Genomic DNA, 19,051 nt, shown 5'->3' with positions numbered 1-19,051 from the left:
CTTGCTATCTTATAATAATTGAAGTATAAAACTAACTTGTTCAAAAGTTATTGGCTGTTAAAAATGATGAAAAAACCCTTTTTTCTTGTAGAGTGAAATTTTATGCAAAATAGCCCACTACTTAAATAGCGTTTTCTCAAGAACCATATTAGATATTGATCTAAAATTTTCAAAACATGCTTTTAACATATATATGTACAAAATCAAAAAATTTCAATAAAATCTGAGATGGTCCATGAGGGACCTCATTAAAATTTGCACCACTTGGCATGGAATGACCCTACAGCTATAAAAAGACTCAATAGCAAAGCAGTAATTAGCTAAAGAGAAACTTTTCTTACATAGCAGTTTAAATTGTTAAGTAATAAAATTCAGTTCCTTTTGCTTGAAGCATCCTATAATTCAAATTCATATTTTGAAAGACTTCAATAATAACATTAACATGCAGATTATAATTATAAACTAAAATAATAGCTTCAATAAAAATAGTATTCAATACATTCCTCGAAGAAATGCTAATGTCATGTTTAAAAGCAAAAAAAGTTAGTAGTGAACACAATGTACACTTACTGTAAATAATTATTGTCATGAAGCTCTATTTTCAATCCTTTGACATAAAATGCATATGAATTCTTTTTGCAAGATATTATAATATTTTCACATTTTTTGTAAAATTTTTTGGCAGTATAGAATTCAGAAAATGAATTTATTTTATCTTTTTAAATAAAATTGGTAAACAAGAAAAAGGAACATTAAAAACTTTTGGTGCATATTTCTGTGTTTTCAAACAAGTGTTTTTCAAATTTAGATGGCTCTATAATAAAATCTTTTGTGGAGGAAGCACGTTAATCCATTTCTGTTTCTCACTTTACCTTTATATGATTTGAAAACACTTATTAAGTTCATTACAATACACTTTACACGCACAAAGTTAGGAAATCAACTTTGCGCGTCCTGTCATATAGTAGTCCTTGAAAAAACCTAAAGCCAAAATCTAATGCTGTGTGCTATTCTTGTGTGTTGTTGTGGTATTTTTGTTGATATATTTTGTGTTGATAGACAGATTGGCTTACCTTGCTAGTGCCTATTGTTAAAAATGATTACTATTTAGTTTTATTATTATTACTCACTGCTTCTAATCATTCACTAAAACCCAAGAAAAAAAATTTTACAACAAATATAATTTTTTTATATCTTGGTTTTTTATCTTTAGTGTTAAGATATTTGATCTTTGAAACAGAACTTATAGTTGGCTTTTTATCAAATATTTTGAAACCATTACAAAAATGATCTCATAATAAAGCCAGTTATCTTTTTTCTATGTTTTCGATTTAAAATTTTATTTTGTTTTTAACTAACTTTACTTTTATGGATCACATAATTTTTTTAATAAATGATTAATTATCAACACTATTAGTAATAAACATTGGTTCAATTTTTTGGTAACTGCATTTATAACAAAAGCTGATAATGTTGATAAAAAAATGTTTACACTGTTTAACAACACCAACAATGATTGTTGCACTAACAGCAGCACAACAGTACAACAGCTGCTGCACCTGTTGTGCAACAATAACAGGTTACCAAAAACAAGTAGCTTAGTAGACCTGAAGTGCTAAAAACAAAAAAACATATGTCCAAGAGAGGCATGGTAGAGAAAGTGTTTTAGTGTGGTGATGTATGAGTACTGTGGGTGTAAGAAACTTGGTTAATATCTATGGAATTAGGGATCAGCGTTTCTATTTAAAGTTCTGATTTTCCAGTATTTATATGTGACTTTTTATTAAAATCTCTTATTCCTTCTTTTAATAGTTTATTGCTCAAGTATTACAGGTTACAGATTATCAGATTACAGGTTAGATTATCAGATTACAGGTTAGAATATCAGATTACAGCTTAGATTATCAGATTACAGCTTAGAATATCAGATTACAGCTTAGATTATCAGATTACAGCTTAGAATATCAGATTACAGCTTAGATTATCAGATTACAGCTTAGAATATCAGATTACAGCTTAGATTATCAGATTTTATTATAAACTGATAAAATCTAATTAAGTTTTTATAAAAATATATTATAAATAAAAAAAACTTACTTTGTATTTCGTTCAGATCTTCGATCTGATCGGTCATTGTAACTATTTTTAGAACGTGGTGATGGAATATCCCACTCAGAAGTACTATGATTAGAATCCCCCCATCCACTGCGTGCAGGAGATGGTTCTGTAAAACATTTATTTTTTATTAAAGATTAAACACATATAAGTTGCTCTATACTTATAAATAATAAAAAATATTGGGCTTTAAACTTAAATGCTATAAAAAAAATAGTATAGATAAAAGTGGAAATCAAAATTAAATAAATATCAAATAAGTGTATCATTGCATTTTTCTATAAAAAAAAAGCTGTATGTAATATATGTATTTGAAATGTATGTAATATCTTTAACGCAAAGATAAAACTTATTGCTTTTTTTAAAAAAAATTACTAAAATTAAAAAAAAGCTGAATGTAAAATATGTATTTGAAATGTATGTAGTATCTTTAATGCAAAGATAAAACTTATAGCTTTTTTTAAAAAAAATTACAAAAATTAAAAGAAGATAAGCTGATTAAAAAAATAAAAATAAAGACATTAAACAATTATAGTGCTGATAAATATATAGCAAAGTGGCGTATCTGTTTAAATATATAATAATTGGGCAGAAAATTAAAAAAAAACTTGAGAGACAAATTGACTTTATGTCAACCATAATTAATTTTATTCCATGCATATAGATACCATAATTCATCCTTGGAGTCACATCTTGATAATCTCTTGAATGTCTAGAACTTGGTGTATCTTCCCATTCAGCATACCGGCTAGATAATTCCCTGCTTCTACTTTTCATAACCTTTTCTTCACTTGTATATCTATTGTCTCTTTTTTTTTTTTGTTCTGTCTCAGCATAAACACCAGATTTACGGTCATCTTTATCTCTTTCTCTACGTTTATTTATATTATACTTTGCTGTTTCATTCACCCCACCTGTATTGGATGGAGTTTCAGGACGATACTTTCTGTAATTTTTGTCTGTTATAGAATTTTCATCATTTTTACTACCATCATTATTAATTTTTTCTTTTTTTATATTTTCAATTCTTTTTCGCTTTTCTTCAGCTAGCTTCTGTAATCCTAACACACTACATGTTGGTTTTTTAAATTCATTATCATTATTTTTTTTTTTAATAATCAAGCCACCCTCAGTGCAATCAATGCCTTCTAAACGATGGGGAGCAATCATTGTTAAATAATCTAAAATAAAATATTTCATTTTACTATTCTAATTTTTGAAAAAATGCTGCATAACTAATAATAATAAAAACAACATTCATAATTAAAGTAAGCAGCCACTGTTTAAATAATATTTACACTGATTAATATCATTCCTTGTATTTCATCAAGAGCATAAAAGTTTCTAAACTTTAGGCGGTCTAATGATATCAAGATGCAAAAATAATATTCAAAACAAAATAAAATTACACACTGTAACATAATATAACAAGCTTTATAAAAAAATTTAATTAAATCACAATATATTTTGTTTTAAAACTATTTAAAGTAAATTAAGTAATTAAGAAACATTAAAGTTTACAAAAAAAAACAAAAAAAAAACAAGCATATAATTACCATCTTTTAATTACTTTATCTGTATGCATGCTTGAATTTTTCCTAAACAATTTTAATCTTTTTTCGTGTATTTTTTTTTCGATTGTGATTATGATTAAAAAAAAGGTAACCCTGCAGTTAAATGGCTTAAATTAATTCTACTTTTTCGCTTGTTATGCTCTTGTCAGTAGAGACTTTTTAAACATAAAAAATATTTATTGGAGTAATAAAAGAAAAAAGATTGCTATCCCATGCCAAACCCTCAGTCCATGTAGCAGCACACTTCCTTGTAGCAGCAGGCTTTAAAGATAATCGATGTATGTACTGAAGCCAATAAATATACATTATGTTTAAAAAGTAATTTTAAAAACCAAAAAAAGAATTCTAAAAAAGATTTTTAAAATATTATAAAAAACAAACCTTATTTGTAAATCATAACAATTTTCTAATCTAATAAACACATCGATAATAATGGCAGATTAAATAATATTATATTATTAAAAAACATAAAAACAAAAGCATATTTTAATATAATGATAACAACTCATTAAAAAATCTGCTAGCAACATTTCTAACAACAAAAATTTGACTACAATAGCAATTTGGCAACAAGAATTTCTAGCTATATTTCCTCAGTTAGCAAACTGTAAATGAAAAAAACGATAAACATATATATATATATATATATATATATATATATATATATATATATATATATATATATATATATATATATATTATATATATATATATATATATATATATATATATATATATATATATATATATATATACATATATATATATATGTATATATTTATATATATATGTATATATATATATTATATATATAATATATATATATATATAATATATATATATATATATATATATATATATATATATATATATATATATCAATCAAAATTTATTGACAGGCTTAAGGCCCAATAAAATAAATAGACAATGGGTAAAATAAAGTGGATTAGAATAAAGCAAAGACTAACGCACTTGAATTATATATATACATTGAAATATATATATATATATATATATATATATATATATATATATATATATATATATATATATATATATATATATATATATATATATATATATATATATATATATATATATATATATATATATATATATATATATATATATATATATATATATATATATATATATATATATATATATATACATATATATATAGTGTTTTTATAATTACTTTAGAAATATATTTCACATTTTATTAGTTTGCGTCGGTAAAGTATCCGGTTAACAGGTTTATTAAATGAGTGAAATACAGCCCGGGCTAAGTTTTTGCCCATCCGGGCTGAAGCTTTGACCCATTTGACAGTTCAAATTTAAATTTTTACCCAATTAGCAAGAAGTAATTGGCCCAATGTATGAAATAACATTGGCAAAATACTTGGATTGGGCCAATGTTTCGGCCAATGTATGAACAATGCATCGGCCAGTGAATGTTTTGTTATTAAAATAACTTAGCCGACGCAACTGTACGAATATGGTAATGGACAAATACAATTTTGTATGCAGGTTCCCATCATTGAGGTAGTATCAAAGTTTTTAACGAGATTCTAATCTTTAAATATAAATACTCATTAGACATATTGTATTTTATATTAAGTAACAATTATTAAAACAGTATGTAAATATTTTTACAAAGTACAGAATGAAAAAAATTATTTTTCATGCACCGAAAATTTAAAAAAAATATTTTTGTTATAAAAAGAAAATAAATAAATAAAAGTAAAGTAAATAAAAAGTATATGCTAATTTTGTTTTAAATTAATTATTATCTAGAAAATGGATAGTTATACAAAAAATTATTCATACTTTACCATTTTAGCTTATTTTTTAGTCGAAAAGCTAAAAAACAAGCTAAACTTGATTTAAATAAAGTATATAACAATCTCCCGGACCAACTTTTGTGATGTCAAGCAACTAGTTAAGCAGGAAGATATGACTTTAATAAAAGATGAAGAAGTTTTGTTAAGTAAAGTTACTATAGTTATAGGCAATTATATATATAACTATATTTATGGCAATTAGGGTTGAAAAATTACCGGAAATTCTCAACACGAGAAACTTTCCGGAAAATTTCCGGAAATTGTGGAAATTTTCTAAAAAAAGATAAGTTATTTTATAATTAATAGGTAAAATTCTATGTCTTATTTATGCAGTTTTTATGGACAATTTTATGGTAAAATGTTGTGAAGCCGATCATACAAATTTTAAAAAGCCCCTCTTGAAAAACACTTTTTTGGTATTTTTTTTGAGTTTTTTTGTTATAACTATAAGTAGCAACTATGATCATTTGTTTTCAAAATTTTCTAAAATTGTTTTACTCTGTTATTTGCTAAGTATATTAATGTTCATTGCTGTGTTTGTCAATATCTATTTAATTGGCCTACAAATTAATGAAAACTGTAAAATTATATATAAAAAAATTTGATATAAATATTTGCAGCATTTTACAATTTTTTCTTGATTTAAAGACGTTATTGATAAATGAAAGGCAAAATCTAAGTAAAATTTTTTTGCTAAATTTGAACTATTAAAAAAAAATTAGCAATAAAAATAAATAACTAATGATTTTGAGGTCATAAATTCCACAACTATCTCTAAATTAGTGCGGCCGTCGCGCATTGGTTAGAGCTCTTGCTTTATAAGCAGGAGATTCGGGTTCGAAATAAGCTATGGACATATTTTTGCGTCATGGAGTCGTGAACTTCCTGGTTAAATGCACTTCCATGGTGCTCTGTGACAAGACGGTTAGGTCTTCTTGGAGCACCTAAATAACAAAAAAATAATAATAATAATACTAAGTATCGGTAAGGAAGGAAGCGTAAACTTACTTTCAAATGCCCTTCCGCGGTGTTCTGTGATAAGACCGTAAGAACATCTTGGGATACCTAAAATTAAAGATTAAAAAAAAACTTTGCTAGTACACTTTTAACTTTATAAATCAATATATTAAAAAATAAAGGTAGGGGGGATTATCCGTTAAAAGTACCGTTTCTCAAAAATAAAAAAGGTCCTTAAAAACAAAAATTCACCTGACTGAATTTTGTCAAATACCCCACTAGCCTTAACTTAAAAATCACCTTCTTTGAGGTGGTAAAACCCCCTTGCTCCACACACCCTCCCCCTAAAAAAAGTCTTTATATGCAATCTTTACGCATAAAAAATCTTTGTTTCTTTAAAACAAAAGATTTTTTTATGCGTTTTCTACAAAAATAATAAACAATAAAATGTATAAATCTAAAAAAGACTTTATTCTTCATATTTTTTATGAATATTTTACATCGTAGTTGAGATAAGTAAAAGCGATATATATTTTATGCACAAGCTCAAAAGACAAGCTAACGTGGAAAACATCTACTTGAGCTGTTTTACAAAAGTAATATAAGTAAAAGTAATATATAACAACTTGAGCGTTTTATTGTTTTTTAAAGAATGCGTGATACTTAAATTGACTATAAGTTTGACAAGAAGATGTGCATTTTTTGCTTGTGGGTCTTTATTAATTTATATTTTTTATACAACTAACTTAACACAACAAACTATTTCTTAGTTATACGCGCGTACAAATAACTTTCTCTTAGTTGCACGCGCGTTCAACTTATTTTTTTTTTAGTTATACGCGCGTATTTAAACATAAGTATTAATTATTTTGACAATTTCTCTTTGAAATTCTTGTTTAATTTAACCTAATAATTTTTTTATACAATTTAAATTAATTTGCAAACCCAATTTAAATAAATGTTAAAATACTTTTATTTTATTTTAAATAATGCCTGCCCAAACCTAAACCCCTCAGTAGACGTATGTACACTTTGCTTGTATACGCTACTGCGTATACGCCTATTTAAGTCTGTCGATGTATATACATTCCACAGTGCTTATCCCGGTAGTACATTAATTAGGTAATCTAATTAATAGTATTAGTTTCACATTCTTACATCAGTGCAATATCTGTCTATCTCTATGTGCAATATCTGTCCGCTATCTCTATGCTATCTCTCTAACTCGACTTCTTCTGACTTTCACTCTATTACCCTTCGTTCTTCATAAACTCACTTACTATTGGTCTGCGAAGCGGGTTATGATGCTCCTTATGAAGCTGAAGTCGTTTTCTCTGGCCTGGGTATCTGGCCTTCTATATGGCAATTAGCCGGAGGAGGTTAAACCACAATACCCACAGTGCATATCCCTATTTAATTCAGTATATTCCATTGCAACTACATCTAAATCAGTCGAATTATGTATGCATTGATGCACTTATTTTATGAAACTTTGAAAGATAAAAATAAATAATAAACATGACAATAAATAAACAACAAAAATAGTTAAAAAAAAAATACTTAGAAATAAAACATTAAAGTTTAAAAAAAGCTTCTCCAAAAAGGATTTGAACTCGCAATCTTGTCAGTCGCGTCTCAAATAAAGAAGATTTATTCTCAATAGCACTACACCGATTTATTAATAACGCGAAAAATTAATGTATAAAAATATTTTTCGCGTACAAATAAGTTTTGTATGATGTAAACCATATTTGTACGCGCGTGCAAATAATGACTTACTTTAAAAATTCCTTTTAAAGGCCCTAGATCTTGGTGTGCTCTTGTCAAGCTATTTTTAGTTGATTAAGCTTGGCAATTTGATCTAAAAAAATGAATTATAACCTAGCATAACTAACACAAATATGTTATAGCTGCATCTTTTATTGTATCTTTTCCCAGCAAATATTGTTTTACTGGATTTGCAGTGGACCTAGATAGGTATTTTTTAGCGATTTATTGGAGTTTTGCTCATCGGTTACTTAGTGGACCATTACTGGTAACCGTTATAAATGGCCAGACGGTAACTTTCCACCATGTTAATAGAGGCTAATTATTAGCTAGCCTTTTTTGGAGGCTGCCACTAATGGTCCACTAAGCAATCGATGAACAAAACTACAGTGGTTCGCTCAAATAGTGGTCCGCTCATAAGGCCTATATAGGTTTACTGAAACTCCGTTATAGAATGTTCGCTGCTTTTTAGTGTCTTAGAACTAATATACGATCATGCGAGTATTTTTATTGCAGAAAGCATAAAATTTCTTTCAAAACATTTTATTTTGAAATAATTTTGGGTTTTTTAAAAAATTCCTTTTGAAAAAACTTTCTTTAAAACAATGTAAACAAAATTTAAAAAACCATTACACAAATTCAAACAAGTATGCTAATAATTTTTTAATAAAAAATCTTGATCTATTCAGTCTTACCTCAATTAGTTGATAAAAATTACGCAAAAAGGGGTATGTTTTCTTCTTCTTCTTCTTTTTATTTCGGCATTTCCCGTTTAGGGGTTGCCACAGCGGATTAAACCTCCATCTAGCTCTGATATGAGTGTCCTCCACTGATACACCAGCCACTCTCATATCCTCCACCACTGCATCCACAAACCTCCTCTTAGGTCTACCTCTCCTCCTCTTACCTGGAAGTTCCATCCCCAAAAATCTCCTGCCAATATAGCTCTCCTGTCTCCTCTGTACATGTCCAAATCATCTCAATCTCGATTCTCTAACTTTATCTCCAAAACATGCTACATGTGCTGATCCTCTAATAAACTCATTTCTGATCCTATCCTTCTTCGTCACTCCAAATGAGAATCTTAACATCTTCATCTCAGACACCTCCATCTCCTTGTCTCTTTGTCAGTGCTACTGTCTCCAGTCCATACAACATAGCAGGTCTCACTACTGCCCTATAGATCTTATCCTTCATTCTAGCCGACACCCTTCTATCACAGATTACACCAGACACTTTTCGCCATCCACACCACCCTGCCTGCACTCTCTTCTTTACCTCTCTTTTAATTCCTCCATCACTTTGTACCCTCGACCCTAAGTAGGTAAACTTGTCGACCTTCAACAAGTCGACTCCTTGTAACTGGACCTGTCCATTGTTTACCCTTTCATTCACACACATGTACTCTGTTTTACTCCTGCTCACTTTCATTCCTCTGCTTTCCAAAGCATGTCTCCATCTTTCCAAGTTTACCTCCACTTGCTTCCTACTCTCCCTACAGATCACAATGTCATTAGCAAACATTATAGTCCAAGGGGACTCCTGTCTAACTTTGTCCGTCAGTCTGTCCATGACCTCGATATACAATACCACAGCTTCTGTCTCGGAACTCTATCATAAGCTTTTTCTAAGTTCACAACTTAGAAAAACCTTATGATAGAGTTCCATTGGCACCATTATGCTATGTCTCCACTCTTCAGGCATCTTCTGACCTTCCAAAATTTTGTTAAATAACCCTGTCAAAAACTCCACTGCTATCTCTCCCAAATATTTCCATGCCTCCACTGTAATATCATCCGGTCCAACTGCCTTACCACACCTCATTCTCCGAATTGCAGCCCTTACTTCCTCCTTGCTCACCTGGGGAACCTCCTAATTCACAACCTCTGTCTCTTCTAACCTTCCTTCCCTATCATTCTCTTGATTCATCAGTTCCTTAAAATACTCCTTCCACCTTCCCAAGACACTCTCCTTACTAGACAACACATTTCCATCTTTATCCTTAATCATCCTAACCTGCTGCACATCCTGCCCATCATGGTTTCTCTGTCTTGCCAATCTGTACAGATTCTTTTCCCCTTCCTTAGTGTTCAACTTCTCATACAGATTATCTTTTGCCACTGCTCTCTTTGTCTTGCCACACATCTGCTTGTACTTCTGTCTACTTTCTTTATCTTGCTGAAAATGCCAATTCTTTTTAGCCAACCGCTTTCCTCTTAAACTTTCCTGAACTTCCTCATTCCACCACCACGTCTCCTTGTCTTTCTTCTTCTGTCTTGATGTCACACCAAGTATCTTCCTAGCAACATACCTCACTGTATTTGACGTCTCATCCCAGGTATCAAGAACACCATCACCCAGTGCCTGTCTCATCTCATCCCTGAACTTTACACAACGGTCCTCATCCTTTAACTTCCACCACCTGATCTTAGGTTCTGCTCTCACTCTCTTCTTCTTCTTCACCTCCAAAACCATCCTGCATATCACCATCCTATGCTGTTTAGCTACACTCTCTCCTGGTACTACCTTGCAATCACTAAACTCTTTCAGGTTTCTTCTCCTACAGAGGATATAGTCGACCTGTGTGCCTCTTCCCCCACTATTATACGTCACCCTATGCTCTTCCTTTTTCTTAAAATAAGTGTTAACTACAGCCATCTTTATCCTTTTAGCAAAATCTACCACCATTTGTCCTTTCTTTAACCCCATACCTACCCATCACCTCCTCATCACCACTGTTCCCTTCACCAACATGTCCATCAAAATCTGCTCCAAGTATCATTCTCTCTTCTATATGAATCTGCAGAACAACTTCATCCAACTCTCTCCAGAATTCTTCTTTCTCCTCTATATCACATCCTACCTGAGGAGCATAAGCACTGATGACATTCATCACCACCCCATCAATATCTAACTTTACACAGATCACTCTGTCACTTACTCTCTTTATCTCCACTACACTCTTACTAAACTCATTTTTCAGAATTACCCCTACTCCATTTCTCTTCCTGTCGACACCATGACAGAAGAGTTTGAAGCCACCACCAATGCTCCTGGTCTTGCTGCCCTTCCACCTGGTCTCCGGTACACACAGTATGTCTAACTTCCTCCTCTCCATCGCATCAGTTAGCTCTCTCCCTTTACCGGTCATAGAGCCCACATTCAACGTACCAAATTTAATTTTTACCTTCCTGCTCATCCTCCTCTCTTTCAGCTTCAGAGCTCTCTTCCCCCCTTTCCTCCTCCTCCTTGTCCCAACAGTAGCCCAATTTCCACTCATGCCCTGTTGGGCAACTGCACCAGAGGAGGTTGTTGTTAACCCGGGCCCTGACCGATCCGATATGAAATTCCTATTGTTGATCCGCATCATTTGATTTGGCGCAGTTTTTACACCGAATGCCCTTCCTGACGCAACCCTCCCTACTTATCCGGGCTTAGAACCGGTACTAAAATACACTGGTGTGTGCATACTAGTGGCTAGGTTCAAAAGTGCGTATGCTTTAAAACAAGATATTTATTTCTATAAATTATTTAGTTCCAAAATTTTCACCTAATGTTTCTAAAAGGTATGAAAAGTTGTTGAACCAGAGTTATTCATTGAAAATGTATAGATTATTTTAAAAGAAGATTTTTACAGATTTATGAAATTTTTTAACAAATAAGGCAAAAAAAAAAAGAAAAAAAAAAGAAGATAATAAGCATATTTCGACATTATATTTATTTGTAATTCTGATTCATTATTTAAGTCAAATAAAACACCCCTAAATTTTAAGTCAGCATATTTTTCCAAACTGAAAATATCATGTTTTAAAGTTTACACATTTGTTAAAAATGACCCCGAGGAAAACAGAAAAAACAAACTAAAAGTTTGTTATATTAAGTAAAGAGGCTTAAGCCAATTAAAAACTTCCGTTTTTATACTTTGAGTCCTTTTTCAGTTCTTTTTCAATATCTATATAACTTTTTTTGATGGCTCTAAGATGTCGCTAATGGTCAGCCTAATTTAGTTTTGTATGTTGTTTCACTCGTTATTTTATTTACTTTGTCACAAACACTTCATATATATAGTTTATTGGCAAAATTTGTGATTTTCTGACTATTATATTATATATATAGCTTATGTCACTATTATGTCAGTGTTTATGTCACTAATTTTAAGTGTTGATTACATAAAAAATTAATATATATATATATATATATATATATATATATATATATATATATATATATATATATATATATATATATATATATATATATATATATATATATATATATATATATATATATATATATATATATATATATATATAGATCAAACAAAGAACATCTTAAAAAATCGTTAACGCAAAATCATATGGTTCAACCCCCCATTTAACAAAAATGTCGCCACAAGTGTTGTTAAAATGTTTTTTAATTTATTAGAAAAAATAACTTCCCTTAAACGCACAACCTGTACAAAATCTTTACAGGTAAGCTACAGATAAAGGTAAGCTACAGCTGCCCTAAAAATACCAACAAAATTTTAAAAACCACAACAAATAAAATTATCGTTTTAAAAATTGAAAAAAATAACCCAAAATGCAATTATCGAAATAAAACAGAATGCCCCCATAATAGTAAGTGCTAATCCACAGGCATTATATACGAATGCACCATTGCAGCTAAAAATCAACCCAACAAAATTTATATTGGATTAACGGAAGGTGAATGGAAAACCAGATATAACAACAACAAATCATCGTTCAGTAATGTTGAATACAAAAAGTCCACCACCCTATCAAACTACGTCTGGCATTTTAAAAACAGTTCAAACAAAACCCCTAGATTAACATGGTCTATTCTGAAGTCTATACCTTATTACTCAGATATTTCTAAAAGATGCCCACTATGTCTAAGTAAGAAATTTGCTATTATATCTAATCTAAAACCTGAGGAACTGCTAAATAAAAGGACCGAAATTATATCAAAATGTCGCCATGAAAATAATTATTCTACTTCATATATTTCTAGGTTAACTAATAAATTACTAACATACACATCTATTGTAATATACTTCATATATTTTTAGGTTAACTAATAAATTACTAACATACATATCTATTGTAATATACTTCAAAATGTTATTTACATTTTCATATCAATTTTTATTTTTATATATTTTTAATATATAAATAATGCACATCATCACATAAACAAATATTTTAAACAACCATTAAAATATTTAACTATTTCACAACTATTAGCTTACTAAAAACAAAAAAAATTAATAATAACATTAAAATTAGGAGAAACATATATACCAACATATATACATTAACAGTAAAAAAAAAAGTTTTAAAGATCAAAACAAGCTGTTAAATGTCATTTCTGAAATGGAAAATAAAAAATGCAGCCGGGATGAAAACAAGTATAATTAAAAATATTTTTTAAACCCGGGATTAAACTTTTTTTTAACCTGGGTTGGTTTTCACTCGGTCAACAACTCCAGCTTTTAAATGCATTTTTACGCATGCAAACATTGGAGCTGTTAACCGGTTATTTTACCGGTGCATTGGACCACTGATCTCAAAATATAACTTTTACATGCAAACTATTAAATGAACACTTATACTAAAGTTACAACCAAGCTCAGTCATAAAAATATACCTTTACTATAGGAAGAATATCACAGGCTGATCTTATTTTTCTAAAACTTGGTCTTGTATGTGTCCACATTAAATATCTCAGCGTTCATTGTATATCTGTTTCCATAACACAATTTTTACAGAAACCAGATATAGTCCAAAAGATTAGTAAAAAAAATAAACCGCCACAAATATATACTCTCGATATTTGGCTAAATTCTATTGCAAGAGCTCGATTGTACAACAAAATTATACAACAAAACTATACAACAACAACAATGATTAAAAAACAACAACTCAGTATTGAGAATAAAATAACTATATATACTTGTATTGAAAAACTCGACAAGAAATTGAAAGGCCGATCACTAATACTAAAAAAACCATAGTGTAATACAAGATTGATAAAAACAATTAAATAAAACAGTTCATCTAATTTAAAGCAAAACAATAAAAAGTTTCATCACATAATTGTCTAGTTGTATTATAGATTATAAATATAAATAAATCCGAAATGACTTTCAAAGATAGCGGCGATTTGAACTTTTAGCTTCTGTACGATATAGTATGGCCCCTACCATTTTACAAAAAAAATGATAAAATGTAGTTGTTTATAAAATAAAAATTAGACAATTATGTAAATTTTAAATGATGTAAAAAAATAGAAATAAATTTTTGTAAAATTAGGCAATAAAATAATTCATTTTATTAAATATTTTAAAGTTTAATATCGAATGGTATTTGATGTCAAAGATGGTACTATAAATGACTTAAACGTAATATTATATATACTATTGAAGTTAAATTTACTCTTTTAAACAATTATGCGTTTTACATTAATTTGTGCAAAAAAGAGCAAACGTAATTAAAGTTATATTTTTAGTTAATAAAAGATACCATCGTGTAAACATGCATAAACTAATAGCTGAGAGGTGTAATTTAACACAACTCAAAAACTCTTTTTAGAGTTTTGTTTTACTTGAATACTGTTAAAGATGAACTATTTTATAAGAATAAGAAATGCCTAAACAATAAAAATATTTTATAAGAATAAGAACTTACTGTTGGTGTGTTATTATTATAAAATAATGTTAAAATAACCAGCTTTTACATACACACCCAGCAAACATTGTTTTAGTAGATTTGCAGTGGACCTATATAGGCATTTTTTAGCGGTTCATTGGAAGTTTTGCTCATCGGTTACTTAGAGAACCATTAGTGGCAGCCGCTATAAATAGCCGAAACTTTCCGACATGTTAATAGTAGCTAATCATTGACTTGCCATTTTTGTGGCTGCTATTAACGGTCTACTAAGTAACCGATGAGCAAAACTACAGCGGTTCGATCAAATTGCCAATAATTGTCCACTGAAATTCCGCTATAGCATATTTGCCAGGTATTTATATATATATATATATATATATATATATATATATATATATATATATATATATATATATATATATATATATATATATATATATATATATATATATTATATATATATATATATATATATATATATATATATATATATATATATATATATATATATATATATATATATATATATGTATTAGAATCGCCCTTTTCATGCTCCTCGAGTTTATTTTTAAAAGTATTTAAATTAACAGAGTTAACAACGTCATAGGTTAGACTGTTCCATTTATTAACAATCCTATTAGTAAAGTAGTTTGTTTTTTGCTTCCGAAATACGAACATTTTGTTTGTGCAACCGTTGATTATGACCTCTTAATTTTGGATATAAGTTGTTTATTAGAGGGTATCTTCAATTTACTTTATGAGAATCATTTTTAATTTTACAATTTTCTATTATATCACTCCGTTCTCTTCGTTTTTCTAATGACGTCAGTCGAAATTCATTTCATACCTTTTAAACATCTAATTTTTGTTGCTCTTCGTTGTACTTGTTCTATTTTATTGATGTTGGTTGGCTCATATAATAATTCTAGCGAGGTTTTTTTTTCCCTATATGCATAATTTTGCCTTTTTTGTTGTTAAAGTGTAAAAGCCATTTTTTAACTCCATTTACTAAGGTTCAATAAATCCTCTTGCCTTGCATAGTTATCGTTGATATTTGTAATCACCAAAATAATTTTTGTATCGTCGGAATACATTTTACAGCAATTTTTTATTTCTTGTGATATATTATTAATATAGATAACAAATAATAACGGACCTATTACTGAGCCCTGTGGCACTCCACTTGTTACCTCCTTCCATTCTGATTTATAAGTACCAAGGACAACTCTTTGATTTCTATTAGTCAGATATGCTTTAAACCAGTTTACTAAAACTTCATTTTCACAATATGCTTTTAATTTTATTAAAAATCTTTTGTGTGCAACTGTATCAAATGCTTTGGAGAAGTCCAAAAAAACAGTTTTTACTACGGACAAAGCCATGCTGCAAATCAGGTAATAACTTATTTTTAACAAGATGTTCAATCAAAGCGTCTCTTATTATACTCTCCCTTACTTTGCATACGGCAGACGTTAATGAAACAGGACGGTAGTTTGTTGCTTTCAATTTGTCTCCTTTTTAAAATTTAGGGATAATTTTTTCACACTACCATAATCTCGGATTTATTCCACTTGAGTAGGATCAATTAAAAATAATTAATAAATAATGGAATTGAAATACTATTAGAACATACCTTTGAAACTCTCGGGTACACTTTGTCCTCTTCAGTAGATTAACATTCAATTTACTTAACTTTTTAATAACGGTGTCAGTATTTATATCCGGATTTGCAATTGGTTTAGGTAATGCTTTATTAAACGTTGGTACATTGTTGTTTTCCTTTTGAAAAGCTGAATGAAAATAAATTATTCAGTACTTTAGTAATATCTGATTTAATGATTGATATTGTTCCATCTTCCATTTCCAGAGCACTTATTTTTTGACTGATTTTATTTTTACTGTTTATATATTGGTATATCAATTTAGGGTTTCCTTTGGCATTATGAACAATTTCATACTCATACTCTCTGATTGTCGATCTTACAGTTTTTTTTGTGACTTTACTGATATTTTTGTATTCCCTTAATAAATTTTGGTCTCTAAATTTGGAATTCTTGCACCTGATCCACAGTTTTATTTTCAACTTTGTCAATGCTGCTAATTTTTTATTAAGCCAAGATGCTCTTTTGATTTTATTCATATTTGATTGTGGGATATATAAAGTGCATGTCATATCATAATGTTGTAACCATTTATTGTAACACTCGTCTGCGTTAAGGTTTTTAAAGAGCTTATCCCAGATGATTTTATCAAAGTAATTATTCATATTACTGTAGTTACCTTTATGATACATATATATTTTTTAGCGTATTATTGACTTACAATTTTATATGATGGAGTAAAATTATAGGCAAAAGTAAGAATATGGTGCCCATTAAGTCCGTGTTGAAGTGGTGGGTAGTGTACTAAATTGAAAATTCTTGAATTTCTTTCTGTTATTACCAGATCCAAAATATTGTTTTTTTTTAATCATTTTTAAGATGAAATGATCATTACGTTTTGGAACATATAGAATTTATCTAGGCTATCTATAAATAACTGCGCTATTTCGTTTTTTTTAATTACTTTGCCTATAGAATCGCTCCAATCAAATTGAGGGAAATTAAAATCCCCTCATAAGAGAATACCACTTGCATTTTTATTCAATACCATCTTGTCGGCTGCTTCAATTAACCTCATTACATTTATGCAGTTGTATATGTCACTAACTCCAGTACGATAAATACATTGGCATATAAGTCTTTCACTACCAATGTTTAAAGAACACCAAATCTGTTCAATTAGGTTACTTTGAAGTTCAGTATTGGAAGTTTTAAAAGAGCTTAAAATTTTAGCAATATATATACACACTCCACCACCTTTTCCGAAGGCTCTATCATTTCTTTATAAGCAATACCCAGGAATATTAGTTACCGAGTTATCTGTCCACCATGTCTCGCATACCATAATTATATGCGGTGAATTTCTCTCAACCTAAATTAACAACTCATTATACTTATTATTTAACGACGCACAGTGACTCAAAACAACAAAATAATGGTAATAAATTGCAATAATTTTTTATTTCAAAAGTATAAATAATTTTTTAATAAAACTTTTATTTTGTATTTTATAGTAAAAAGAAGTGAAAAAATTTGATATTATTTTCAAAGAAATCTGAAAAATGTGAGAATTTTATTTAACTAAAATAGAGTACTTTTAGTTTAAATAAAAGTGTATATTTATTTTGAAGATAATCTTTTGGCTCTATATATTTCAAATTTACTAAAAAGAAAAAAAAAGTCTGATTTTTTAGTTTAAGTTTAAAGACTTTTTTTTAAAAAAGGCAGCAAGTAAGTGTATTTTTTTGGTTTACATATCAGCTAAAAAAATGTTCCAAAATTATAAATATATTTTCTAGTTAATTAACACTTCTACTTTTAAAATATAAAGGGATTACTGCGGTGTCCTGCGGTATTGGAAGTTATTAAAGAAATACAAATGTTGTTTAACAGTTAAAAAACTTGTTTTCCGCCATTTTTGAAAGTATTTTGTTATAACCGAAACAAATGAAAATGGCGGGAAACTTAAATTTTAATTTTTCACTTGTATTACTCGCTCTAATATAGTTTTTAAATCATAAATGTTAAATATAGTTTTAAAAAACGTGCTTTTGTCATTATCTACTATTTAAAAGTTTGTTAAAATATTTATTGACAATCTTAAAGAACGATTTATTATTTGATAAGTACAACATGTTTGAAAAAGCTCAACTAAACAACTTTATTATTTCCTGCAATATAAAGTTAACTTAGTAATATAGTGTTTTTACACGATGTAACAATGTGACAATTGTTAAAGCCATAACAAAATAAAATTTTAAACAGTGTAAAGTAAAAAAATATATAATGTAATTTAAAATCTTTCTGATATATTAGTTTTATTATATTGATGGTTCTTAAAAACAATAACAATGAAAAGATTAGATCTTATCCCAAATATACGTGAATTAGGAGTGGATAAATTAAGATTATGAAAGAGTTTACTTAATGAAATAAAAAATACTGAAGAAACTCGCAAAGAAAACTTAAATAAAGTAAAGGTTTCTTTAGTTATATTTATTTCAAAGGTGAAGAAAAAACTA

The 19,051-nt window shown here is 28.7% G+C and overlaps 5 protein-coding genes across 5 annotated transcripts in view; all 5 read right to left on the bottom strand.

The window, feature by feature from the left end:
- LOC100208050 (pre-mRNA-splicing factor ATP-dependent RNA helicase PRP16) overlaps nt 1-3,323 on the bottom strand; it is a 50,228-nt gene extending 46,905 nt beyond the window's left edge. Inside the window, exons 1-2 of the mRNA XM_065818651.1 lie at nt 2,784-3,323; nt 2,098-2,224 (exon numbers count right to left, since the gene is read on the bottom strand). Of these exons, the coding sequence (XP_065674723.1) occupies nt 2,098-2,224; nt 2,784-3,315 (659 nt within the window). The 5' untranslated portion in view covers nt 3,316-3,323. The remainder of the gene's footprint in view (nt 1-2,097; nt 2,225-2,783) is intronic.
- A 6,032-nt stretch (nt 3,324-9,355) lies between these two features.
- On the bottom strand, nt 9,356-9,781 carry LOC136091989 (uncharacterized). Its single transcript, XM_065819710.1, has one exon. The coding sequence runs from the start codon at nt 9,779-9,781 to the stop codon at nt 9,356-9,358; it is 426 nt and encodes a 141-aa protein (XP_065675782.1).
- Nucleotides 9,782-10,129: 348 nt separating this feature from the next.
- LOC136091988 (uncharacterized) lies at nt 10,130-10,915 on the bottom strand. Its single transcript, XM_065819709.1, has one exon. It carries the CDS (start codon nt 10,913-10,915, stop codon nt 10,130-10,132), a length of 786 nt encoding a protein of 261 aa, XP_065675781.1.
- A 10-nt stretch (nt 10,916-10,925) lies between these two features.
- LOC136091987 (craniofacial development protein 2-like) lies at nt 10,926-11,408 on the bottom strand. The gene has a single exon (XM_065819708.1). The coding sequence runs from the start codon at nt 11,406-11,408 to the stop codon at nt 10,926-10,928; it is 483 nt and encodes a 160-aa protein (XP_065675780.1).
- Nucleotides 11,409-15,764: 4,356 nt separating this feature from the next.
- On the bottom strand, nt 15,765-17,874 carry LOC136091986 (uncharacterized). The gene is made up of 5 exons (XM_065819707.1): nt 17,842-17,874; nt 17,556-17,700; nt 16,562-16,718; nt 15,961-16,311; nt 15,765-15,873 (listed from the first exon to the last, which is right to left on the bottom strand). Exons 1-5 carry the CDS (start codon nt 17,872-17,874, stop codon nt 15,765-15,767), a joined length of 795 nt encoding a protein of 264 aa, XP_065675779.1.
- Nucleotides 17,875-19,051: the final 1,177 nt, after the last annotated feature.

The sequence above is a fragment of the Hydra vulgaris genome, chromosome 15 (genome assembly GCF_038396675.1).
Source record: "Hydra vulgaris chromosome 15, alternate assembly HydraT2T_AEP".
NCBI classification, from domain to species: Eukaryota; Metazoa; Cnidaria; class Hydrozoa; order Anthoathecata; family Hydridae; genus Hydra; species Hydra vulgaris.
The sequence above is the reverse complement of the archived record's forward strand: the minus strand, read 5'-3'. Positions and strand labels throughout refer to the sequence as shown.

Bases quoted from the DNA above. Each gene is read 5' to 3' on its own strand.
- LOC136091989 (XM_065819710.1), bottom strand. From the start codon at position 9,781: ATGTTTGCTAATGACATTGTGATCTGTAGGGAGAGTAGGAAGCAAGTG.
- LOC136091988 (XM_065819709.1), bottom strand. From the start codon at position 10,915: ATGGCTGTAGTTAACACTTATTTTAAGAAAAAGGAAGAGCATAGGGTG.
- LOC136091987 (XM_065819708.1), bottom strand. From the start codon at position 11,408: ATGACCGGTAAAGGGAGAGAGCTAACTGATGCGATGGAGAGGAGGAAG.
- LOC136091986 (XM_065819707.1), bottom strand. From the start codon at position 17,874: ATGGTATGCGAGACATGGTGGACAGATAACTCG. The intron at 17,701-17,841 runs GTAACTAATATT...CTAATTGAACAG, and splicing joins CATGGTGGACAGATAACTCG to ATTTGGTGTTCTTTAAACAT. The intron at 15,874-15,960 runs GCAAGAGGATTT...TTATGCATATAG, and splicing joins ATCAACGATAACTATGCAAG to GGAAAAAAAAACCTCGCTAG.